This window comes from Halichoerus grypus, chromosome 2, assembly GCF_964656455.1.
Source record: "Halichoerus grypus chromosome 2, mHalGry1.hap1.1, whole genome shotgun sequence".
Lineage (NCBI taxonomy): Eukaryota > Metazoa > Chordata > Mammalia > Carnivora > Phocidae > Halichoerus > Halichoerus grypus.
This window is the reverse complement of record NC_135713.1, coordinates 49,792,592-49,819,755: the sequence shown is the minus strand read 5'-3', so window position 1 is coordinate 49,819,755 and position 27,164 is coordinate 49,792,592. Positions and strand designations below refer to the sequence as shown.

The following is a 27,164-nucleotide window of genomic DNA, read 5'->3' as shown; positions in this document are numbered from 1 at the left end:
CTCTGTGGTTGCAGCCCTGGCTGGGCAAACAAGGGACCCATGGACCAGACAGAAATATAACCGGTAGATAGAAGAGGCAGTCACAGAGATACTTGATAAGCTCTTCAAATACCCCTGATGGACTGGACATGGTGTACATGCTTGGGAAGAATGAAGAGGCCAAAGCTATTTACACACCCTTGCCCTATCAGGAGCCTGTGTACATGTGGTGAGGAGACACAAGAGAGTCCAGCTAGGGCAGACTTGAAAATTCCCTAAAATTGTCATACATTTCTAAATCCACAGACAAATCAGTAGGTGGAAGCCTTATTGGCTTGAGGTGTTTGAACATAATCTCTGACCAGTTATTGGCTGACCACTAAGCTGTGCAAAAACAGAAGCAACCCCATGAAGGCCAGACTTAAAAATAAAAACACGGACAAAAACAAAACCCACCTGAGCACAGCTGTCAGTGGCTACACACCCCAGGGGAAATAGATTATACAATTTAAGTCCAGGTAAATTACTAAACAAACAAGTTGACAAAAAAGCAACAACAAAAATAATGCAAGTGGGGGGTGGTGGTGCTGGGAAGGGGCCAGAATCCAGAGTTGCTACAGTATTACTTAAAACATCCAGTTTTAATAAAAAACTGTAAGACATACAAAGAGACAGAAAGTTTGACCTATAATCAGAAGAAAAGTCAAAAGAAACATCTGAACATCCACAGATTTTAGATCTAGCAAAGATGTGAAAGCACCTATAAGTAAATATGTTCAAAGAACTAAAGGAAATTGTGTTTAAAGACTTAAATGAGAGCATAATGACAATGATTAAAAAAAGAGAACCATGATAAAGGGACAAAAATTATTTAAAATGAAGAAAAAGTTGAAAAGTCCAAAAACTGAAATGAAAAATTGATAGAAAGGAGATTTGAATTGGCATGAAAAATAAGTAAACTTGAAGTGAGAGCCATCCAATTTGAAGAACCGAGGGCAGAAAAAGGATGGTAAAAAACAGAGCCCTCACAACACATGTGATGGGAGTCCCAGAAGAGAAGAGAAAAAGGAACAGAACAAATATCTGAAGCCATAATGGCTGAAAATGTCAAAATTTTGATGAAAAATGTTAACCTAAAGATCCAAGAAGCTCAATGAACCCCAAGTACATAGATCCATATCTAGAGACACCAGAGTCAAACTGCTGAAAGAAAAACACAAAGACAAAATCTGAAAGCAACAGCAGGGAAACAACTTACCAGGTATAGGGGAACAGCAAAACTAGTATTGTTACCCGATTCTCACCAGGAACAACTGAGGCCAGAGGCAGTGTGATGACATACTCAGAATGTTGAAAGAAAAAAAAATTGTCAACCAAGAATTAGATATGCGGCAAAACCATACCTCAGAAGGAAGGCAAAGTAAAGACATTCACAGATAAACACAGAATGTGCTTCCACCAAACCTTCCTTACAAGACATACTAAAGGGGGGGCGCCTCGGTGGCTCAGTCGTTAAATGTCTGCCTTCAGCTCAGGTCATGATCCCAGGGTCCTGGGATCGAGTCCCTCACTGGGCTCCCTGCTCCACGGGAGGCCTGCTTCTCCCTCTCCCACTCCCCCCTGCTTGTGTTCCCATTCTCGCTGTGTCTGTCAAATAAAAAAAACCAAAAAAACCAAAAAACCCCACAAAACAAGATATACTAAAGGAAATCCTTTGGACTGAGAGGAACTGACACTCGATGGTAACTCAAATCTACAAGGAGAAATGAAGAGCATTAGAAATGGTAAATACATAAAAGGCTCTATAAATACATTATTTTTTTTTTTTAAGATTTATTTGAGAGTGAGCATGCATGCACGAACGGGAAGGGCTGAGGAAGAGGGAGAGAGAATCTCAAGCCGACTCCACAAGAGAGCTGGACACTAAACCAACTGTACCGCCCAGGCACCCCTTCTTTTCTCTCTTAATTTCCTTAAAAGACAAACAGATTATATAATAACTATGATACTATATGGTTGGGTTTATAACATATATTGATATACTCTATGTGACAATAGTGGCACAAATGAAGGGGAGGAAATGGGAGTTACACTGAAGCAAAATTTCTATACATTACTGGAATTACGTAGTATTAAACTAGACTATAATAAGATGCACAACATAATCCATATAGCGACCACTAAAAAATTTTAGCGAAGAAACAGTTTAAAAATGAGAAATATTAAAACGGTACACTAAAAAATTAATGTAACAGAAAACACTAGATTTTTTTAGAAGATTTTATTTATTTTTTTGCTAGAGAGAGAGAGTGCACAGAGAGAGTGAGCGAGAGTACAAACAGGGGGAGTGGCAGGCAGAGGGAGAAGTAGGCTCCCCACTGAGCAAGGAGCCCGATGTGGGACTCGATCCCAGGACCCCGGGATCATGACCTGAGCCAAAGGCAGCCGCTTAACCGACAGCCACCCAGGCATCCCAGAAAGCACTAAATTTTTAAAAATTACATTTAAATTATAAGATATTTTTAATTCCCTTGCTATCAAGAACTAAGGCACTTGTCAACTAAGATGACACTGCTCTAGAACATGTCATCCGGTCCCACAGATCTCATCTTTAGTCATTTTGAGACCTTTGTTAAAATAAACCTCTACCGGGGTGCCTGGGTGGCTCAGTCGTTAAGCATCTGCCTTTGGCTCAGGTCATGATCCCAGGGTCCTGGGATCGAGCCCTGCATCGGGCTCCCTGCTCTGCGGGAAGCCTGCTTCTCCCTCTCCCACTCCCCCTGCTTGTGTTCCCTCTCTTGCTGTGTCTCCGTCAAATAAATAAAATCTTTAAAAATAAATAAATAAATAAATAAACCTCTACCTTTATAGCAGCAACGTCCACAATAGCCAAACTATGGAAAGAGCCCTGATGTCCATCAACAGATGAATGGATAAAGAAGGTGTGGTATATAAATACAATGGAATACTACTCAGCTATCAAAAAACTGGTATCTTGCCATTTGCAATGGCATGGATGGACTAGAGGGTATTATGCTAAGCAAAATAAGTCAATCAGAGAAAGATAATTATCATACTTACTCCTACATGGAATTTAAGAAACAAAACAGAGGATCATAGGGGAAGAGAGGGAAAAATAAAACAAGATGAAATCAGAGAGGGAGACAAACCATAAGAGATTCTTAAGCATAGGACACAAACTGAGGGTTACTAGAGGTGAGGGTGGTGGGGGGAAGGGGTAACTGGGTGATGGACATTAAGGAGGGCATGGGATATAATGAGCACTGGGTATTATATAAGACTGATGAATCACTGAACTCTACCTAGAAACTAATACTACATTATATGTTGACTGAATTTAAATAAAAATAAAAAATTAAAATAAAAAAAATAAACCTCTACCTCCCTGAATCAGGCACATACACCACAGATCTTCAGTTGTTCTTCTATAGTTAATCCAAGGCCATTTTCCACTGAATTAGTAAAATGGTTTTTTGCAGATAGACAAATTCTTTTTTTTTTTTTTTTAAGTTTTTATTTATTTGACAGAGAGAGAGATACAGCGAGAGAGGGAACACAAGCAGGGGGAGTGGGAGAGGGAGAAGCAGGCTTCCTGCGGAGCAGGGAGCAGGGAGCCCGATGCAGGACTCGATCCCAGGACCCTGGGATCAGGACCTGAGCCGAAGGCAGACGCTTAATGACTGAGCCACCCAGGTGCCCCGCAGATGGACAAATTCAATTCACAAATGTTTAAAATCTATTCTTTTCCTTCACAAATATAGGTATGTTCAGGATCTTTAATTTTATTCTGTTTTCCAGGGAATGATTTTCTTGGATCACAGGACAAAAGAATTTCACACGATATGGAGAACTGTACTTTCTTAAAGATAAAAGAACTTTGAAATATTAAATTGCAAAACACCATCACAACAACACATTTCTGTATTTCTAAACTAATCAATTCTCCAGTTATTTTTAAATTTCATTGCCACTGCGACCTTCCAATGGTGATCCAACCGAAGTGTAAATGTTTTTTTGTTTTTGTTTTGAAGTAGGCTCCATGCCCAGCATGGAGCCCAATATGGGGCTTGAACTCATGACCTGAGGTGAGATCAAGTTGGACACTTAACCTACTACGCCACCCCAGAACCCCTAAATGTGGTTGTTTTGATTAATGATACCACTGTAAATTAAGTTAGGCTTTAACTGATAATCTGACAAAGCAGGTAGAAGGTAAGCATTTGGAAAAGGATACAAACTTAGTCTGAGTTGATATTAAAATTTAATTAAATCATTGAGGCAAAGATGGACTTTTAAAAATGGTGCTAGGACAACTTGGTAGTCATTTGGAAAAAGATAAAATTAGAATACATTTATACACTTTACACAAGAGTAAATTCCACGTAGACTGGAGATCTAAATGTATAAAGTGAAACCATACAAGTATTGGAAGAAAATATAGGTGATTTGCTCTTCAATCTCAGTGTGAGGAATGGCTTTCTGTGACTCAAAAATCCTAGAGAAATTAAATTGATACAACTTTAATCTTGGTGTAAACTGGCAAAAACGTCAGACAGAAGGTGCTCCTCCATTCCCTTATTAATCACGAAACAACCACCTTCACAATGCCAGCTAGGAATATTCCCTATACTTAAGATCAGTGAATAGAACAGAAATAACTTAGAGCTTAGAAGTGTATAACCCTTCTATCATTAAATGACAAAAACTTGCACTGAATACATTTAAAAAAATTCTCTTAATGATCCTGCAGTGATCATGTGTTTAATAATAGACAACAGGGAGAAAACCAAGAAGTTCACATCAGCAAGTTAATTTCCGTATCATAAATCTATCAGCAGCTCTCTGCTTCCCCCTGCAGTTTTGTAAAGTAATTGCTACAAAATAAAACAAGTCAAGCACTGTGGCCACAGAGATCAACGACGTAAGGGTCAAAAATGAGTGTTAAAAAAAAAAAAAAAGCTACATACTTGCTAAAGGGCTGGAAAATGGAGGCACACGAAACAAAACTTTTCTGCTATGCTCTTATCCAGGTGAGATGAAAAAGCTACACACTGAAAGGCTGGGGACAACAGTCCTTTTATCATTAAAAAGGAAACAAAAGCTTCAGTTTTGAAATAGAACGTGGATGCTTTACACATACAGACACATTTGTTCTCTCCACAAGTCACTTTTAGAAACCCTCTAGGGAGTCTGGAGGGAGGATCTCTGGATTTAAGCTGTAGTTAGAACCTGACCTCTCATTAAGTCCTATATTTTTCAGGAAAGATGACTGCTCTATGAGAAACTAACCTTAGAAATATTTCCTTCTTAGCTCAGAAAATTCTACTTCCCAAAACTCAATTTAATAGAACTAAATTTCCTTACTTTAGCACTGTTTAAATTCTGCCCAACAAGTCTGTTTTAGACCCCAAGCACAGATGAGGGTAAAAGAAAAACATCCCATTGATAAAACTCTTCTGATGTTAGATGCGGTCAGTACACTGGTTACACTTGTGTTTTGAAAGCTTGGTGGTGTGTCAGTCTGGCTTTCTGCCTCTCAAAGAGTGGCCACAGTTTCACCTATACCAAAATGACCTGGGGATGTTCATTAACAAAGCAGATTCCTGGCTGCCACCTCACAAGTCTGTGCTATCAAGACACTTCTTAGGACTTTGCATGATTAATATATTTCCTGTGACTCTTAGGTACAATAAAGTTTGAGAACCACTGATCTACATAAAGTGATCTTCCTTAATAAACACATACCTACAGTTCTACATAAAGTTCCTTCCTTAAGGAACACCGAATGTCACTTTAACTTTTTCATCAGCAAACAGTCTAAATTATCCCACTAAGGGATGCCTGGGTGGCTCAGTCAGTTGAGTGTCTGACTCTTGATTTCGGCTCAGGTCATGATATCAGGGTCGTGAGATTGAGACCCACATTGGGCTCTGCGCTCAGCAGAGTCCGCTTGTCCCTTGCCCTCTACTCCTCCCCTCCCCGCTCTCTATAATAAACAAACAAACAAACAAATAAATAAAATCTTAAAAAAAAAAAACCAACCCACTAACTTCCAAATGTTTTGGAGTAAACATTTTGGAAATATTATTTCCCCTGACTTAAACTTGGATCAGAAATCTAAGGTCCCTTCCAATTCTTAAGTTCTGGGATTTTATTTGATCACTTGTCAATAGTGTTCATTAAACCCCAAACTAGTAAACGCTAAGAAATTAATAAATATGGCAACCTTAGTTCAAAAGGATGCCCATTAAAAATGAAATAAAAGGGAAACAAATCAGAAAGAGTTTTCTCATAAAGTTAACAGAATATGCAGGCCACTACAGAAAAGTCACTGAAAACTCTCTGGAAGCAACCAAGAGAATGCTCCCTGCAAACATGCTCACTGTTACAACAACCTTGGAAACAATTATGAAAATAACACAAAAAATGTGGAAATCAAAAAGATTAAGTACTGTGGGAGTTAGGAAAAATGAGAGGTAGGGAAAGAACTGATAAAGAACTTCTGCTCCTAACCAATACTTCAATAACGGTTCCTGGTTAAACATGAACAGTCTTGAAGGAAAGAACAACCCTTTATGTTTTCAGAGACTAAGGAAAATGTCTTAAAATCCCAGAACCTTGCGCTCTGAGTACATGTTCACCAAGCAACAGACTTTTGTATCCCTTACTTATTACTTAAATGGATCTACATGTGTACCTATTTGCAAATGAATACCATGTATATCAAATGGCAGGAGGCAGGAAACCCATTAAAATGACTAAATCTGCATTATGGCTTACAAATAAACTTTTTCATTTACAGCAAGAATTAAATCACTAGAACCCTAATGAACTCAAAATCCCTCCGTCTTCTCCATATTTATAAACGGTATCACCATCCACCCCACAGTAGCTGAAGCCAAGGAATCGTGCTATATACTACTTTCTCCCCTTGCATGGAATATTTCCCTCTCAGACTGTTCACATATTTAACTCCTTTTTCCCTTCCAGTCTTTGCTGATATACAACCTCTCCAGAGAGGCCTTTCCTGACCAGCCAATCTAAAGTAGTCCTTCCCATCCTTCTAATCCCATGCCTTGTCACTTCATCTTACCATTTTACTTGTTTATTTATATTTATTTTTTATTTTTCATTTTTTTAAATATCTCCCAGCTATGAGAGAAGAGAAATCCTCCCATCTTGTTTACCACTGTATTCTTAAGAGCCTCAAACAATGCCTGACACGTGGAAGAAATGCAAATATTTCTGGTGTAAATAAATGAATGAGATAAACGGTCTATAACTTGTAAGACCAATTACTGGCCCTCACAGCACAGATAATCATACCATTTATTCAACAGCTATTTGATGAAGGAAGATGATGTGCAAGGCCCCAAGAGAGAGGTCCTCTACTTTAGTGAGCACGTAAGAATTACCTAGGGAGGGAGGGGTGCCCGGGTGGCTCAGTTGGTTAAGCATCTGCCTTTGGCTCAAGTCATGATCCTGGAGTCCGTGGATCGAGCCCTACCACTGGGCTCCCCGCTCGGCGGGGAGTCTGCTTCTCCCTCTGCCCCTCACTCCGATCATGCTCTCTCTCTCTCAAATAAATAAATAAAATCTTAAAAAAAAATTACCTAGGGAATATACACATAAGGACTAAACTCTACTGTGACAAGTAGCCCATAAAAGGTGATTCTACTACAGGATCAATAGCACCACAATCCAGTATGTTCCACAGGTCTCCATACTATAAAGCATCTTTGCGTCTAATATTATAGCAATAATTCTCATGTGCTACCAGATTTGTCCTTTACTTCAACCAGGCCTTTGAGAATCACCTATTTGCTTTGCAGATCTAGTACATCTCAAATATTTGCTGAAATCCCATTCCTCTGGGTAGTCATGTTGACATTTAAGTTTTCACAAAAGGTTAAGATATACATACACATATACACAGTGCTTTCCTTAAGAGATTTTGCCTGTTTTTAAAAATCTTTACTGCCTTCCTCCTCCATTACTCCTGTTGTTTTTGCCCCCTCCCCTCCTCCTCTCCATTGCTCTTGATTTATGAGTTCTGCTAAGAACGGGAACTCCTCTTGAGCCGGGATTATCTTCTCAGCACAGGGCAAATCAAGTCAGCTTGAATAACAGGCTTTAGCTATTGATACTTGATTCTGCCTGAAGAGAAACATTTGCCAATACACAGATCCTTTAATAGCATTTCTTTCTAAATCCTCAAGGTCAGCTTTATATGCTGTTTGGTAAAAGTCCATGCTGGTGGTAAAGAATCAATTTTTATTTATTTATATTCTTAAAGTGGAGTAACTTGTGTTGTTGTTTTAACGTGTGCTTACTATAAAAAAAAAAAAGTGGGGAATGAGAAAAATAGGTGAAAGGGATTAAGAGGTAAAACTTCCAGTTATAGAATAAGTCACGGGGATGAAAAGTACGGCATAGGGAATACAGTCAATAATATTAACTTTGTATGCTGACAGATAGTAAGCATTATCATGGTAAGAAATGAGTAATATATAGGATTGTCAAATGACTATATTGAACACCTGAAACTAATACAATACCGTATGTCAACTATACTTCAAAAAAGTGTATTAAATATAAATAAAAATTCCCTAATAATCACATCCTGTATCAGTCCAAACTTTTCTGTATGAACATATTTTCACATAGGTTTTTAACTTAAAAGGAAACATCACTCCATAACCTGCTGTAAAGGGAAAACACCTCGTGTGTCTCTACTGTCACAACTCACAGGGAACATCCTGTGAGCAGACGTGTGGGAGTTTCCCCACAGCCAACAACTCCAACTCTAGAGCACACACCGGCTGCTGTCCTGCAACTTAACGCAATTTGGACACGATCCACCTGAATATAGTGTCAGATCCTACAAATTAAAGGCTCGGTGCCACAAGACTGGCCCCAACCCCACCCCTACTTCAGATGCCAACTGCAAGTCCAGGCTGTCACCTCTGCTTCTGATGTATGGGCTATAAATTGGAAGTTCCCATGACCTCTTCCTCAGGTGCAATTAAATTGCTAAAGAGGCTCACAAAACTCAGGAAAACAGTTTACTTACTAGATTACCAGTTTATTCTAAAGACTGTAACTCTGGGAATAGGCAGCTGGAAGAGATGCATAGGACAAGGTATGTGGGAAGGGGCACTGAGCTTCCACGCCCTCTGGGTGTGTCACCCTCCTTGCACCTCCACAGGTTCACTCAACGTGGAAGCTCTCTGAACCCTTCTTTTGGGTTTTTAAATGTAGGTTTCAGTACATAAGCACAATTGGTCAAATCACTGGCCCCAAGTGATTAACTCAACCTCCAGCCCCCGTCCCCTCCCCAGAGGTGGGGGTGGGGTAGGGTGGCGCTGAAAGCTCCCAACTCTTGACAACCAGACCTCATCCTTGGGGGCCTTCCAAAAATCACCTCGTTTGTGGTTGAAAGGGACTTGTTATAAATAACAAACGACACTCTTATCTCTTATTAGGCAATTCCAAGGGTTTTAGGACCTCTGTGCCAGGAACTGGACAAAAACCAAATACATATCTCTTATTATAAGCCATATTATCACACCTGTTTAATTCATTTAACATTACAGGAATTTTTTTCCATGTCAATATTAAGATTTATCTTTCTTTTTAATGACTGCATAATATGCTGCTGCATAAAAATGGCAAAAATGTTTAAAGTAATACCCTCTGTTGAACATTATTTCTAATGTTCAAAATTATGAATGATGCTGCAACACATCTTTATACATACATCTGTACACATCTCTAGTAACTTCCTTAAATGACTAAAGAGAATCAGAGGTTTAGCTGTGCTGTCCAATATGGAACGCACTAGCCACATGTGACTATTTAAATTAACTGAAATAAAAAATTTTAAAATTCAGTTCCTTAGCTCTATTAGTCACATTTCAAATGCTCCACCTGATGACTATTAAAATGTGGTAGCCACTGTATTGAAGAGAGTAGATATAGAAAATTCCCATCATTGCAGAAGGTTCTACTGATAGCCCTGATCTAAAGAAACATCCATATAAAAATTTGATACCTGTACCCCACAGAAATGATGTAGCACTTTAAACTCTCAAAATTAGTACATGCACTCCTATGTCCTCTCATTGTTGACATCAGATAAATATGAAACACAGTGTTTCAATTTGCATTTAAGGATTATTAGTGAGGGGGGCCTGAGCGGCTCAGTCAGTTAAGCCTCCGACTCTTGGTTTCAGCTCAGGTCATGATCTCAGGGTTGTGAGATCGAGCCCCATGTAGGGCTCCACGCTCAGCGAGGAGTCTGCTTGATGACTCTCTCCCTCTGCCCCTCCCCGTGCTTGCATGTGTGTGTACACGCGCATGCCCTCTCTCCCCCCAAAATAAATAAATAAGTCTTAAAAAAATTATTAGTGAGGCTGAAAGTCTTCACATTTTTGGCCATTTGTGTTTATTTTGTTGTTGTTGAATTATCTCAACTTTGTCTATTTTAAAAGAATCAAAGGTATCCTGTTTCAGATGACCTATAAAACCAAAACGTATGTGCAGTGAAGAGACATTTCTTCATCTGTTTTGGTTTCCTAATAATTTCATAAAGATATTTATCAAAACAGCACAAAACTACCTAAGAGAGTAGTACCACAATTAGGTAAAGGCAGTCTGTACTCTTCAGATGATGTTTCCTTAGTGGAGTTAATGTAACAGGGGCTAACACCACAGCACATTGTTTCTATGAGATATTGTTATTCTTATAAATTTTCAAATTAAGCTATGAAAACATAGGTTGATATACAAATATAAAATGTTTATATTTGAAAAGTAATTATAGTTACACAAAAGTCTGGAACAGAAAAAACCAACCTATCAGGAATCCGAACAGTGGGTTCCCAGGTTGGCAGGGGTGGAAAGATGGAAGGAGTGGGTATGTTGTGAAGCTTCCCTGCCATGCTACTGATTTATCTCAGCTCCATCACTACTGAAGCAAAAAGGACACAGATGGCACGTTACTCTTTACCACAGATGACCCAATCTATGATACCGTAGCAGCCACATTTATTCAATTTAAAAAGCAGTTTATGTGGCAGATCGTGTACAATAAATATTTACCTGTTTCTCCTCAACTGGCATGTTTTTTTCCAGTTCTATTAGGTATTCTTCATCAAGTTCAGAGGAATTCACATCATCAGGTTTGTTCTCAACCTTGTCTGCTCCTGGCTCCTCCTCCTCAAATGAGGCACTAAGGTCATGAAAACACTCCTCTTCTCCCTGGTCTTCCTGGGAATGAGCTGCAACATCCTTGAGCAGCTTGCTCTGGAGATGGTGATCTTTGGGACTGGAAACCGGAGGGGTAGCACACTCTGCTTCCTGGGGATCTGTAACTTTCAAACCATTGAAAAGATCCTCTGGAGCCCTACAGTTCTCTGACTTCTCCCCCATGCTGTATCAGTGAGGGAGGTGAAGCCAAAGCTCTGGGAAAAGAGAAAACATGTTAGGTAATGGTGCTTATACAGACATCCACCACTTTCCAAAAGTCCACCATATGCCACTTAGCTTTTAACAGAGACCTACGTTAGTATGGTAACAGTTTTCATAAAAGTGAACATCCCCTTCAGATTTCTTTCAATTAGTGAAAACAGGTAAATATTAATGTAGGTCTTTCATAAAAGCAAAGTAGTATAATTCCACCTTTTGGAAAGGGGGTGTGTGTGTGGATAATCTTTGCCTTAGGCTATTTCAGCTTAGGAAAGGCTTGACAGGAATGCTCAACTTTTGGATAGCAGGGCAAACCTGTATTAAAAAAAAAAAAATCCTACCTATCATGCATAAACAAACTTCTGCATCAAAACCAAAAACATACCCTAACTTCCTTTTGCTGAAATCCATTATTAAAAAATTGGTTATATAAGCCATAAATAATGCCAAACATTTTACTGACTCCCCTTTCAGAATTTCGTATTAGCAAAAAGAGAACGGTTTTAATGTGGCTCTTCCTCTTTCCACTGCTCGAATTTTGTCGGGGGTAGCAAAAAACAGGATAAGCTAAAACAATGGCAAGAAAAATGAAACGGCCCTAATCTTTATTCGGAATTAATAGCCAGGTCGTAAATAAAAAAATGCGGGCCTGCCTTTCCAGCACCACCGTATGAAGCTCAAGGATAAGTTTCCGATGGAGCTCAAAACGCAATCGGTGCCAAAACAGAGATCGTCAGCCTCACCCAAATGTGTGCTGTAGAACCAACGCAGGTTATAGTGGTGGAAGGGGAATCCTGGCGCAGCTGGTCCTACACAGGATCTCCGTGGGGGTCAGACTCAGGCACTAAAAGAGTGATTCTCAACCCTGGCTAGACAACATAATACTTGGGACGCTTTAGCAAGTACTGCTGCCCAGATCTTATTCTCCACAGATTATGATTTATTGGTCTGGCCTAGGCCCAGAACACCTGTATTTTAAAAAGGCATCCCAGGTGATTTTAACGTACAGCCAACTGAGAACCATGGCTGTAGAAGCTGAGTCAGACCGTCAGCAGCCCCGCCCCCTCGCCCCTCTGGTCGCAGCAAAATCACGCCAACGACCCCTTGTGTCGCGACAAGGGCCCGAATTCGTCCCAGCTCGTCCCAAGAAAACTTCAAACAGCAAGATCTTAATACTAAGACTTCGCCTCCACAGCAATGTTTTGTTTCTCCCTGCCCCCAGATCTAGTGGAAGAACGCGAGTTTGAATACCCAGGGTTAAGGCGGGGCCACCCTACGTTTCCCAGCAGTTCGTCCTCTAGCTGAGTCCCTCAGAGCCAAAGCGGACAGTCCCAGGTACCTACTCACAGGTCCCCAGCTCCTCTAGTCTTCACCTTCCCAGTCTCCGGGATCTTCTATTTCCGCTCAGTCAAGTGCACTTCCCTCGGCACCAACCAATGGCGACGCCGTTGGCAAAGCATCCTGGGAAATGTAGTGGAACTCTCGGGGAGAGAGCGCGTCGCTGTCGCGTTGTGTGACGCCTTGTACGGACTGAAATGCAAGTGACGGTTGCCATCTTGGGTTACGGCGAGACTCCGCGTTACTCAGCACAGTAGAAAAAGGCTGTCTCCATGCTGTTAACGTTTACTCCTTCACTCTGGCCTCTTATGCTAGCAATGCATGGAGGAATCCTGAAGCATAAACCTTGTCCAAAATAGTTTTCTAATGGTTCTCAAAGTGTGCCTTTCCAGGGGCCCATTACTAGATCAAAACAGTTTTCATAATAATACTAAGTTGTTATTTGCCTTTTCCACACCCCTTTCATGAATACAGTGTTTTCCAGAGGCTGTGTCATGTGATCGCGCAATGGATTGAATGTAGAAGGAGCTATGAGAATCCAGCTGTCTTCTATTAAGCCAGATATTTGCATAAATGTAAAACAATGCTACTCTGCTCACTACACGGATTTTTTTGTTTTGGAAAATATAGTGATTTATAAAAAGAATATGTTGGCATATAATAGGTGTATTGTTATCTTAAATTAATAAATATTAAATATTTTTCAGCTCTAACTTCTAATACAATACAACTTCTAATATTGATAAGTATAACCCACATAAACAAAAGCTTTTTGTGGTCTTCACTAATATTAAGAGAGTTAAGAGGTCCTGGAACCAAAAGCGAACTGTTGCCCAATGCATTCATTCAAGAAATGTTTATTGAATCTTTATTAGACTCCATTACATTCCCATGCCGGGAATACAGAACTGAAATACCTGTTAAGGTAGCCCGACAGGTAATCAGCAATAACAGCAGAATAGTTTTCTGTAATTCACAGAACCTATTGGAGAGATAGCTGGGAGGGGCTTTTTTCAGGAAGGATATCAAACTTGTTTTTTGAATTTATGTCTAAATGAGGTTATGCACACTCTTGCATTTTTGTGTAAGTCAAAAGCTTTAATATACAAAAACAAAAATATGTATCAGAATTTTGGAAACTTTTAATATTTAAAATTTTTAAAATGCTGCAGGAACTTAAAAATTTTTCAATAGTTAGGCTTCTTACGACGTTTAAGAAGTCCGGTTAGGTGCTAAGAGATACAAACTTCCAGTTATAAAATAAATAAGTCACAGAGATGAAAAGTACAGCATAGGGAATATAGCTAATAATATTGTAATAATTTTGTATGGTGACATAGTGACTACAGTTACATGGTGAGCACTGAGTAATGTACAGAATTGTCGAATCACTATATTGTACACCTGAAACTAATATAACATTGTATGTCAACTGTACTTCAATAATAATAAAAAATAAGTCCTGGGGCGCCTGGGTGGCTCAGATGGTTAAGCGTCTGCCTTCGGCTCAGGTCATGATCCCAGGGTCCTGGGATCGAGTCCCACATCGGGCTCCCTGCTAGGCGGGGAGCCTGCTTCTCCCTCTGCCTCTGCCTCTCTCTCTCTCTCTCTGACTCTCATGAATAAATAAATAAAACATTTAAAAAAAATAAAAAAAAATAAAAAATAAGTCCTGTTAATTAAATTCTGGTGCAATAGAAAGGCTATGAATTTTGGAGCAAAATTAGTAAGTAAGTAAATAAAATAAACTTGAGTTACAACATCAGCTTTTTTACTTTACTAGCTGCCCAACTTTGAATGATAATTCTAGTAACTAACATTTATTGATTATGTGTTTATTAGGTGTCACATGCTGTGAAAAATGCTTTATGTGGATTATTTGAATTCTCATTCTGGCTCTGCCACTTGACTAGCTGTGTGACTTTGATGTAAATAACTTAATGCTTCTAAACTTTGATATATAAATTTGCCCCATATGTAAAAATTGGGTTGGGTAACAATGGTAGTTTGGTGGAAAGTTTGGGAGAAAGAAATGATATAATTTAGAAGACAAGGTGCACAGGGCTTGACACATAGTGTTTAATGAATGTTAGAGACAATAATAATATGTGACAGACCTTGTGACAGTTGCTGGTTACAGGAAAACTAATAAGGCACTGCCCCTTCCCTCCGCATTCTGGGGAGCTCACTGCCTATTGGGGGAGGGGAAGATTGGGGATAAGATAAAAGCTCTACTGAGCCTGAAGGAAGAAGCAATTCATTCTCTCTTTTATTTTATTTTTTTTAAACCATGAAGAGCCAACGTCCAATTCGCTCAGTTTGGTAAGTCTTCACTAATAAGATATTTGAGTTATGCCACGGAAAGAGTAATAGTTCATTAAGAAGGAAAAAACCAGGGAAGGCTGAGGGACATCATAAAAATCTCAGGAATATTTTTGGGAATGATACATAGTTGGATGTTGCCGAGGTATCCGAGCACAAAGCAAGAAACAAATTTTTACAAATGGAAGTCCACCCATCAGATCCTGGAAACTTGGAAATTTTGTCTTTAGTGCTCATAGCCACCATGTAAAAGGAAAAGAAATGTTTTTCATTTAGAGGGCTGTTCTGTTGTTATTTTCCCAGGGCAGAGACCATGTCTGTCTTGTTTACAGTTGTAAGGGGTCAGTGAACATCCTGTTATCACATGGGTGAATGATTCTCTTTCAGGAATTTATAGCCAAAACACTGGGTAACTCGGGGCTCTGATGAGTTGTATAAAAAGATTTCGAGACTTCTGGAATCATCTTATAGGATTGTTGTAAGAAGTAAATGGTGTCATGTCTTATCTAAAACACAAGGGAAGTGCTCAAGATAGAAAAAAATGCTTTAATATTAACAGCGCTTAGTATGGATGGTAAGTTCTCAATAAACATTAGCAGTCATTGTATTACTATTATTAATGAAGTTCTCACAGTATTACCAATATTATGATCAATTACTAACAGTAATGGTAATTTGATTAATAGCATTACTCATGATAATCAATATTAATAGTGATAATATTTGTGAAGTTTTCATTTAAACCCCCCAGACAGAGGACTGAGCCCGTAAGTATGTTGAAAGAATGGAAGCTGCATATGAATGCATGAATAATGAATGAATGCTAGGCGTCATACAAGACCCTGTGGTGTGTACAGCAATGAATCAGGAGACTAGCAAAGGAACCATTTTCTCTTTGTTTTTCTTCCTGGAGCAGCTGGGTGATTTCTTAGTGGCATGGGATGATACAAGAGGAGGAGTCTTATACTCAAGATTGTCCTTTGGGTGACTGGCACGACAATAGGATTACTGTCCAGTATGGTGGTTAAGAGTATAGGCTCTGGAGTCAGACTTCCTTGGTCTGAATCCCTACTCTGCCTCTTAGCAGCTGTGTGATCTTGGACAAGTCACTGAACCTTGATATCCACCTCATAAGATTTCATGAAGCTTGTTTTCTTTATTTTAAAGTGTTTATTTATTTACTTATTTGAGAGAGAGAGAACGATCTGAGGGGCAGGAGGAGAGGGAGAAGCAGACTCCCTGCTGAGCGGGGAGCCCAAAGCGGGGCTCAATCCGGGGACCCCGAGATCATGACCTGAGCTGAAGACAGATACTTAACCCACTGAGCCACCCAGGCGCCCTGGTTTCATGCTTAAATGAAATAATGAACCTAAAGCACTTCCTACAGACCCTCGCACAAACTTTAACATAAACTAAATTGCTTTGTGGGGAATCTGAGGCAGAGATGGAAATCACTCCTGCCTCCCCTGGTGACTTATGTACACATAGCGTGTTAAACTATCTTATCCTGGAGCTAGAGATTTAAATCTATGCTAGAGTGACTCAGTCTTTTCTGTGCCCCAAGTGGATATATTCATACCATGGGGCTTACTGAGTCCTAGCTTAAAGATAAAGCTTTATGCTCTGGGATCCTCCAAGTCCTGAACTCTATTCTCCATGTTCCCCCAGAGTTGGGGTGCACGAACTTGCCAAAGCAAGGTCCAGCATCCAGGAATAGCCAGGGATGCCAAAAGAATTCCTTGAGGATGAGAGGTATTACATAAAATACATAATTAAGATGTAGATCCTGTATTCCTATAATGTTTCCAAAAGATGCTATTGCTTTTTATTTTTTCCCAGTTCCAATCTTCAAATTGAGATTTCCTATAGGAGACATAATCAAGAGCTAATGTTCTGTGCATTTAAATTCCTAGGTTTGTTCCTGTTTTCCCTTAGATGAGCATGTCTAATAGCAATACAGTGCAAGCCACATATGTAACTTTCAATTTTCTAGTAGCAGCATTAAAAACAGTAAAAGAAGGGAAATTAATTCAAACAATATTTTCTTTAACCCAATGTGTCTCAAATATTCTCATTTGAAGATGTAGTCAATATAAAAAATAAGAGAATATATTCTGTTTTTCATACTAAGTCTTTGGGATCATGTGAGTATTTTACTGTCATAGCACATCTCAATTTGGACATTAGGCTTTCATTGAAAATGCTTGAATCTGTACTCAGATTTCATAAAATTTACAGTTATGTAGATTCACAAATCCAAGTTTTTTCAAATATAATTCCCAATGACTGAATCAAATATTAATCTTTAAATTTTATTAAAATTAAGTAAAATGAGAAATGTAAGTCCATGGTTGCACTAGCCACATTTCAAATGTTCAATAGCCACTTGAAGCAAGTGTCTACTGTATTAGGCTCAGACTTTCCAGAACATTAGCTAACTAACATTCAGAGAGAACTTATAGGTGTCAGGGGCTGTGCTCATTATTTTACATTTGTAATTATAGGTAATCCTTACAATGACTCTGGCCTCCTTCACTGTTGTTTCTTACAATCCCTTCACCATGCAGTAACCAGACTGATCTTCAAAAACATGAATCCTGGGGCGCCTGGGTGGCTCAATCAGTTAAGAGTCAAACTCTTGATTTTGGCTCAGGTCATGATCTGAGGGTCATGAGATCCAGCCCTGCATCTTGCTCTGTGCTGGGCGTGGAGCCTGCTTGAGATTCTCTCTCTCCCTATGCTCCTCCCCGCCTGCTTGCACTCTCTCTCTCTCAAAACAAGCAAGCAAACAAACAAACAAACAAACAAACATGAATCCTGTACAAGTCTTAACTGTTTGCATTGACTTCCCACTCTGGATTAGAATAAAATCCAAAATTCCTTATTGTGATTCTAAGGCCCATGAAATCTGGTCTCCACCGACCTCTCTGATCTCATCTTGTGCCACTGTCCTTTTTGGATACTATTCTACTTTCTGCTCCTAAAACACAACAGTATTTGCCCCATGTCCAAACCTTTGTACTCAATATTCCCTCCGCCTGAAGACATTAAGAGCCCTTCCCATGGTTTGCTCATTTTCATTCTTCAGGTCTTGCCTTAATACCACTTAAGTAGCTCACTCTATTACATCACCCTGTATATCTCTTTTATATCATTTATCATGTCTGTAACAATCTTGAGTATTTATTTACTCCAGTATTATAACTCCCTTTACTAGACCGTCAGAACTATAAGAGATTTGGCTGTCTTTTTTGCTATGTAATTCCTATAGCCTAGCACGGTGGCTGGCACTCAATAGGCAATCAGATATTGTATAAATGGATGACATTTGGTAGGTATTATTATTACAAATAAGACTGAGGCTCAGAGAGGTTAAAAGTTTTCCCCAAGGTCACCCAGCTAATACAAGAGAACAAGAACATAAAGTTGGATCTAACCACAAAGTCTGTATTTTTCTAAAGAACAAAAGTGGTGGACAGATAGAATAAACTTAACTGCAAAAGGAGTGATTTTGAAGGTGATTTATTTCTATAAAAATATATGTGGATATATACTTGGCAGGAAAACTCAGTAGTTTTTTAGTGTCAAGCAAATGGCTCAGAGCCTGGTTAAAGACGAGGCCTTTAGTGCTTGTGATGGATGGATGAAGGTCCCATATAAAATGGAGACTGACTGTCTTGGAGTGAGTCATCCAGAAAACTGCCAAGGCAAGCGTCCTGCACCCACTTGCCTGACTGCCCAACCCCCCTTTGCCCTCGAACTTGGTCATTTGGACCGAGAGAGGGAATTTGTGCCCCAACCACAAATGGAATGACTGACCTCGCACATTTTTTCTCTTGGGACTCATCAGTTGGATCAAACAATTTTTTCTGAGTTAGGAACCATACTTCCAACCTCATTTTGCTATATTAAATGTCAATGTCCACCTTAAAGCGTAAAGCATTGTATTGATGATGTACAAATCTTTCCAAGTCCAGAGGGCCAATTTTGGTCCAGCAGGTGGCAAGGACAGGAGTCAGAAGGAAGAAGGGGATGTTTGTTGAGTGCCAACTGAGTATCAAGCACTTGCTGAACATTTTCATCTGTCATTTCTCTCATTGGATCCTCCCAGGCTCCCTTTGAAGGGGAAAGAAGCCTTTTCACTCCAGAAAGGAGACCGGTTCCTTTGTCATCCTCTGTTCAGATCAAGGCAAAGACAGTGGATATTTGGATAGCTAAGTAAAGTACAAATTCCTCAGCAAGAAGCTCAATCCCAGGATTCAGATTTTAGCTTGGAGGCCCCCGCTCTGGGGGCTCACACTCTAAAGAGGACGCCTCTAACCTTACCTTACCACTCCAGTGACTCTCTGGCAGCACTCCATTTCACAAATCATGGCACATTAAAAAAATTATTGTCAATTATTTTACTTACCTCTTATGTATTTTTTTTTCTTTTTTTCTAGAGAGAAAGTATAGCAGAGTTTTAGAGCAGAAGTTCGCAAACTTTTTCTATAAATGACCAAGTAGTAAATATTTTAGACTCTGGGGCATAGAATCTCTGCTGGATTGCTGTTGTTACATGAAAGCAGCCATAGACACCATGTAAATGAATGAGAATGTGTTCCAATAAAACTTTATTTACAAAAGCAGACATCAGGCTGGACTTGGCTGGAGGGCTATAGTTTGCCAACCTGTGTTTTAGAACACAGATTGTAGCATCACACTGGGCAAGACTGAATAACAAGCTCAGCCCCTGACTAGTCCTGTAAACTTGGACAAGCTCCTTAACCTCAATAAGGTTCTGATTCCCTGTCTGTAACATGGGGATAGTAATAGTATTTTCCTTCTAGGGTGATTGGGAAGCATACATAAATTAACTTATGCAGGGTACTTAGAACAGAGCCTATCTTTTAAGAATGTTCAATGTTATCAACATTAGTCTTTATGTTTCACAGGGGCAAGGGCCAAAAAGTAGGCAGCCAGGAAACACTTGTCAAGAAGTGAATGAATGAATGAATGATCTCCTATTAGCCTCAGGATGGAAAAAAACAGGGTTTACTCTGTTGATTTTTTTTAAAAATAGGAAGTAGGTTTTTCTTTTTCTTTTTTAGTAGCATAAAAATTTTCCCCAAGTCTAACCTTTAGCTAGGTTCTCTACATAGCTCAGACCCCAGCATCAGACTAAAATTCTCTCAAAGCAGGTGCCTGGGTGGCTCAGTCGTTAAGCGTCTGCCTTCGGCTCAGGTCATGATCCCAGGGTCCTGGGATCGAGCCCCGCATCGGACTCCCTGCTCTGTGGGAAGCCTGCTTCTCCCTCTCCCACTCCCCCTGCTTGTGTTCCCTCTCTCGCTGTGTCTTTCTCTGTCAAATAAATAAATAAAATCTTTAAAAAATAAAAATAAAAAAAAAATAAAATTCTCTCAAAGCCAAAAGAAAAGGCAGCCTCCCTTGTGCAAACCAAATATTTTCCCCAACAAAAACATCCCAGAATATGTACTTCCATACATCCTTGGGAAAATTGATCAAAATACCAGCTTGTTTAGGAAGCATCTTTCTTGGCCAAGCTGACGACCTCACAGTACCCTGTGTTTTTGAGTTCAAGACTGTGAAAGCCCTCAGTACTACCCCAAACATAATTTGAGATCCTTTCTAAGATATAATTTAACAAATAAGGTATTTGTAGAGCTTTACTTTGCTATTTAAAACATTAATTATGGCCACCTTGGAAGGCTTCTTGGATGAATACATAATAAGTATTCACAGATATTTTAATGGCACAGATTAGGAAGGAAACCAACTTTCCCAACTTCCCTGTTATTTGTCCAATTATCCCTATATTTAGAGATGACAAAGGAAATGACTGGTTGATCCATGATGTTTTTAAACCATGGTATGTTGGCTCAAATTTTTCAAAAAGTCTAAGATAATTACAGCTATATGACCCATTGGTGAAATCTCATTTTGTCTCCTTGTGGTCTTCAGTAGCTTCAACCGAGTGCACTTAAGGTGCCTTTCCCCCATTATTATTGAATTTTATACTAGTTCAATCCCAATCTGGCACCAGAATATATATGGCTAGCGCAGCACACTTATCCAGAAGTGATAGAAAAACATCAGCATCTCTGGAAAGTAGCTCTAAAGTTGAATAATTTAACAACACTTAGCATTTACTTAGCATTTCAGAAGGGACGCTGTGTCTTGAACACGCATAAGCTTTGTATTTGAGTTTGTCTAATGTAATTACTTCAGTTCTCCTAGCAGCTCTGGGCTAGGCAAAGCATGTATTATTCCCATTCTACAGAAGACAAAACTGAGGGGACTTGTTCAGGGTGGCCATGATAACTAGTGGCAGAGTTTCATTTACAGCCAGAAGGACACAGAAATATCATAGTTCAGGGGTTCTTCATCTCATTTGTTCTATGGACTCTTTTGGCATCCTGCTGAATCCTACGGAGCCCCTTTCAGAAAAATGTTTTTAAGTGCATAAAACAAAATACACAGGATTATGAACAAAATAAATTATATTGAAATACAGTTACTGAAATATTAAAAAATACATTTTTGTGATATATGTATTTGTTATATATGTATATAATTAACCCATTAAATATGGCAGGTATAATAACTACCATAATTTTGCAGTGGTGATGAGCATAAACAGTATTTTAACATATCTAAAACAACTGTAATATGCTATAAAATGTCTGTGATTTCTTTTGGTGAAGAAGTCCCAGATTCTGTTACTATGACTGTGGTCTGTTGCCTACAGCCATAATAAAAGGAGATGCTAGGGGCACCTGGGTGGCTCAGTCGTTAAGCATCTGCCTTCGGCTCAGGTCATGATCCTGGGGTCCTGGGATCGAGCCCCGCATCCGGCTCCCTGCTTGGCGGGAAGCCTGCTTCTCCCTCTCCCACTCCCCCTGCCTGTGTTCCCTCTCTCGCTGCGTCTCTGTCAAATAAATAAATAAAATCTTAAAAAAAAAAAAAAAGGAGATGCTAAAATTCAACTAGAGGTCAGTGAAAATAAGAATGTACTATTTTTCCCCATTCAAATTCCTCCCCCTCCCCCCTGAATATTACCCATGGCCCTATAGAGGTCTGTAGACCTCAAGTAAGAACTCTTAACTCTAGTCCAATCCCTCATAAACAGATGAGGAAACTGAGGGCCGGGGGGGGGGGGAAGAGATTTATCTGGGATGACTTAGGCATGTACTAGCAGGGACTAAGCTAGAGCCCGGGGTGAGGGCGCCTGGCTGCTCTGTCCATAGAGCATGCAATGTTTGATCTCAGGGTCATGAGTTCAAGCCCTACATTGGCCGTGGAACCTACTTAAACAAACAAACAAACAAACAAACAAACAAAAAAACTAGAACCTAAGGGTTGGAAAGACCTTCCTTACAGGGCTGTTATGAAGGATAAACACACAATAGTCATCTTGCAGAAAAGAGCGTCCATGTGACACGGCAGAAGCACACAGATGGGACTTTCTGGAAATCTCCTTAAAGGGGGAACAGAACCAGCCCTTTGCCCTTGTCCCTTTCCTCTTTGGGAGTGGAAGAGGGACATGATGGCCACACTAGAAGGATGGTGCAGGCAAACACTAGAAGGGACACGGGTCTTTTCCAGCAGTATGAGGCGGCCACACCATTCTTGGACTGCCTACCTCCAGACTTCCCACATGGGAGAAAAAATGAAATCTTCTGACTATTCAAGCCTCTGTTACTTGTGTTCTTTTATGTACAGCCAAACTTCCTCCCTCACTGACATAATCCTCTTTCTGGCTGGGTGATGGAGCTTCTCCCAGCTCTCCTCTAGAAGAGCCCCATTCAAGGTTGCTTGGTGAGGGTTCAAGGCTGAGAGGACTTAAGGCAGTGCCTGGCCCAATTTCAAGTGCACAGAAAAAGACAGCTGTTATTACCATTACCGTTTCAGTGCCCCACGGTTCCGTGTGCTTTCGACCAGACTGGCTCTGAGCTTCCAAACCACACACAGCCTCACCAGCGCACCCTACCCTCCCGCCGTGGCTCTGCTACGCAGGCCTCCAAGTCAGCCTTGATTTAATGCTTATCATGTCTCACTTGATAAAAAATGCCGACAGAGACAAAACACCTAATAATTAGTGGCTAACAAACACAGACATGGGGCAATTAGGTAGTTTGTAGAAATTCAGGGACGAAGGCAACTTCTCGCTATTCCTCAGGTTTCTTGCATCAGCCCTGAGAATGGTTTCGGCCAGCAGTACTGACTTCCCGGGAAGAACGTGGCATGGGAAGTGATTGGAGAGGTTGCGGGGAGGTTGAGAAAGACCCTTCAACACCAAACGCTGCCCCCGCCCTGCTCCATGGCCACTGTGCTGTACCTTCTGCTCCCAAAGCTGGGGGGCTGGGGGCAGTCAGGGCATGCGGAAGCCCATGGGTCTTAGGAGGGGCCAATGCGTAAATGCAGTTGGGGTTCCCAGAGATGCGCTTGGCCTACAGACTTGTCACAGGACAGTGCTGTTTCCCCACTGGGTCCTTTTCCTTCCCTTTGCACTGATGGCATGGGGACTGAGTGGGATGCTAAAGCCTGCCAAAGCAGGCTTCCTTCTCCGTGGGGCCTAGAAGTGAAGCACGTGGCTCTCCACACTCTGGGCTGGTGGGGCCTCTGTAGATGTACTGGGCAGGCTAAAACTTGGCACCCCTTCCAATTAATATCCCTTTATCATCATTGTCTTCTCAAATAACACCATTTAGTGGAGCCTGGGTGGCTCAGTTGGTTAAGTGTCCAACTCTGGATTTGGGCTCAGATCATGATCTCAGGATTGCGAGACTGAGCACCACATCGGGCTCCGTGCTGGGCGTGGAGCTTGCTTAAGATTCTCTCTCCCTTCCCCTCAACGCTCCCCCTCTCTCTTTCTCTCTCCCTCTCTAAGAAAATTAAAATGAAAAAAAATTTTAAAAATAGCACCATTTAAAAAATTCAGTAGAGGACCGGCCTAACTTGGAATCCCAGTGCCATTCCCCAGAAGTGACATTAACAACAGTGTGCTCTGTATCCTTCCAGAAGACTTCAACACACTGTTATGGACTGAATTATGTCCTCCCCAAATTCATATGCCGAACTCTAACTCCCAGTGTGACTGTATTTGGAGATAGGACCTCTAAGGAGGTAATAAAGTTTAAATGAGATTGTGAGGGCGTGGCCTCCCTCCAGTAGGACTGATGGCCTTAATAAGAAGAGGAAGAGACACAAGGGATGCATCGTCACTGAGAAAAGGCCATGTGAGGACACAGCGAAAAGGCAGCCCTCGGCAAGAAAGGAGAGAGGCTTTGTAGAAACCGTGCGGTTGTCTTGATCTTGAACTTTGGGCCTCCAGAACTGTGAGAAAATAAATTTTTCTGTGATATTTTGTTATGGAAGCATGAGCTGACTAATACACTGACTTAATAATATACATACATGAGCAGGACAATTCATCAAAATATGAAATATGTGCTTGATCTCTATATTTTCCCCTTCCTCCTTTTATCAAGTAGGCGATCAATTTTTGCAATTCCTTGGCTGGGGGGGGGGGGTAATGTGCACCTTCTCTTAAGAAGTTTTGTTTCCATTCCCATGAATACTGCATGAAAATACTTGTTTGCCCACATTTGCCCCAAAAGCAAATTGTCAAACTTTGCCCTGTAGATTTTATTCAGTGAGGATGAGGAAGAAGTGATTTTCTATAAATAAAAATTCATAGAATCAGATAAATCACCTAGTAGTGCCCCCTTGCACTGGTAAAGCAGAATTAATGTTCCAAGAAAAAAATTCAGGAGAGCGTCTCTCATTGTTCCACATACTTATTCTCTCTTTCAGTCTCTTTTGTGGTTGTTCTGAACTGGATAACTTTTGGGGACACAGGTTAAAGGGTGCAAACTTAAGGTAATGAAACAAAGCACCCACTCCTCAGAAACAGGCCCACACTATGCATTGTTTGGTTTCAGAATTTCAGCTACAGTGAGGTACCCATTGACTTTGTGAGCCTAACATCAATTATTTGCAGCATATTCTTGTTCTAGCCCACCCACATGGTTCAAGGGAATCAATCACTGTTTACCAGCAGGCACTTAGGAAGAAAAGAAATTCATTATTTTCTGGTGTGGACAAAAAGGAACAGCAAAAAATGGCATCAACTGTCTATCTTCCAATCTCCTGTCTCCTGACTTCAGGGCAGAAGATACGGAGGGATTGGGGTCCATTTTTTTTGGGAGGGGCTATTTTTTTGATGGAGTTTTCTTACCCAGAGTTAGTGGCTTCTGCTGGATCAGTGTTCAGATCTTGGATCTCCCCTCTCCCATGTCTGGGAGAGCTGAGGACCGGGTTGTTTGTGAGGAATGGTGCCGATGACCATGATGACACAAAGGAGCAGTACAAGGATGTGACAAGGACCCCCATGCCTGAACTCCTCGTCTTGGCCCTCAGACTGGAGCCAGCTTCTAACTACCCATCTCTTCCACAGTTGTAAATAGGACTATTCTATCCTAGGAGCTGAGTTCATTTAGTGAGGGCTTTCTTTCAGCTGGATTCCGCTAGGGGGTTGCCGAAAGTTATATTTTGATTTGTGACATATTTTGAGCCAAAATACAATCACTGTTTGAAGACCTATTTTTTAACTTTATTTTTAAAATGAGCAGAAGCATTTGTATGAGAATGTTCCCAAACACAGGCAGAACTAGAACTTTAAGAAATATGCTCTATTCTGTGATTACCAACATTTTGTGGACTCTGACCAAACACATACAGAGTTAGGTCTGGGTTAGCAAAGAGTGGATTTTTTTTTTTTTTAAGTCTCCAAGAACCATCTTCTGGAACAGGAATGAGACCAGTTAGTTTTTATACTAATTCATCCCAGGCATGTTTTAGCATTCCTTCTAGAGTCCCCTTGCCCCCGGGAAGCTACACAGCTGGTCGGCTACTGAACCCAGCTTTCTACTCAAAAATCCCAGGGCTTTCAAGGCATCAGTCTGAAGGAATTGGGAACCCCTCATAATGTTTTCTCTTATCTAGGAAGATTTTTCTAAAGGCTAAAGCACAGACAGTTGTTTTTGTTATAACTTAAAATGAACAGCCCTTTAGATCTTAGATTTAGAGATGCTATTCATTTGGGGGCTTCTTAGTAATCACTGCTCGGAGGGTTCTTGGAATAGGAGGGAAGACAAGAAAAAATTTGAGTGCTTGCAGAGTTATCTTGACCTCACCTCTCATGGAGACCGATCCTGCCAGTGGCATCCTCTTGGGAAGATAACTAGGACTAGTAGTGTGCGCCCAACTCATGAAGACCTCTTTCTAGAAGATTCTTTCACATCTGGAAGAGGAGGTAGGATTTTGGAGGCAGCAAGATTGACCAAGCATTCCATTTGGCTGACTGCCATCCCTTCCCCTGCTGAGAACTTCTGTGATGGAGTCACAGCCCAGCTCCCCGTTACCTTCAGGGCCAGCTCAAAAAGCTTTGGACCAGAAGCCAGCTTCTGTCTGCTCAGCTTTAATTTCAAAACCACAGGCCTCCCTGGCTCACTCTCCTCATTCCATTACAGTGACACAGTGACAGGGTGGGGGTGAATGGGGGCTGCTACAATCTGAGTCTAAACCAGAACTCTGTCCATAGCCTATAATATCTCAAGGTCTGATGGGCATTAGTTCCTGAGAATTAAGAGCAGTAATTGAAGAGTGTACTTACCATCTCCCAAACTGCAGTCATTAGCATATCCCATCATGATTTTTGCCGTTTCTGAGGTCCTCTATTATTTATGTAAATTGAAAAATGATTTCATCACTCAATAAAATTTGTTTTAAAAGGAAAATTTTATGTCATCTGCATAGTTGAAACACTAGTGACATTTGCTCTAAAGAGAAGTTTTCAGTAAAACTGAATACAAAGAAAACAAAACAGTGTTATTAAATTGGAGTTCTAAGGTTGCCTGCCGAAAGCTCTGCTATCTCTTTACTTTAAAAAAAATTAGGGGTGGAGGGGGAGAGACTGGCAAGTGGGAGAGGGGTGTTAAGGATTTATGAGCACCGAAGTGAGACTCTCAATT

General features: G+C 40.5%; 1 protein-coding gene across 4 annotated transcripts in view; it reads right to left on the bottom strand.

Moving 5' to 3' along the window:
* Positions 1-12,942, bottom strand: part of TTC1 (tetratricopeptide repeat domain 1) — a 46,816-nt gene extending 33,874 nt beyond the window's left edge. Inside the window, exons 1-2 of one of the 4 annotated variants that reach the window (XM_078066812.1) lie at positions 12,817-12,942; positions 11,104-11,465 (exon numbers count right to left, since the gene is read on the bottom strand). In XM_078066812.1, the coding sequence (XP_077922938.1) occupies positions 11,104-11,433 (330 nt within the window). In that variant the 5' untranslated portion in view covers positions 11,434-11,465; positions 12,817-12,942. Of the gene's footprint in view, positions 1-11,103; positions 11,466-12,720 lie in introns of all 4 variants that reach the window. The other 3 variants (XM_078066811.1, XM_036103641.2, XM_078066813.1) reach the window with 3 other exon arrangements.
* Positions 12,943-27,164: the final 14,222 nt, after the last annotated feature.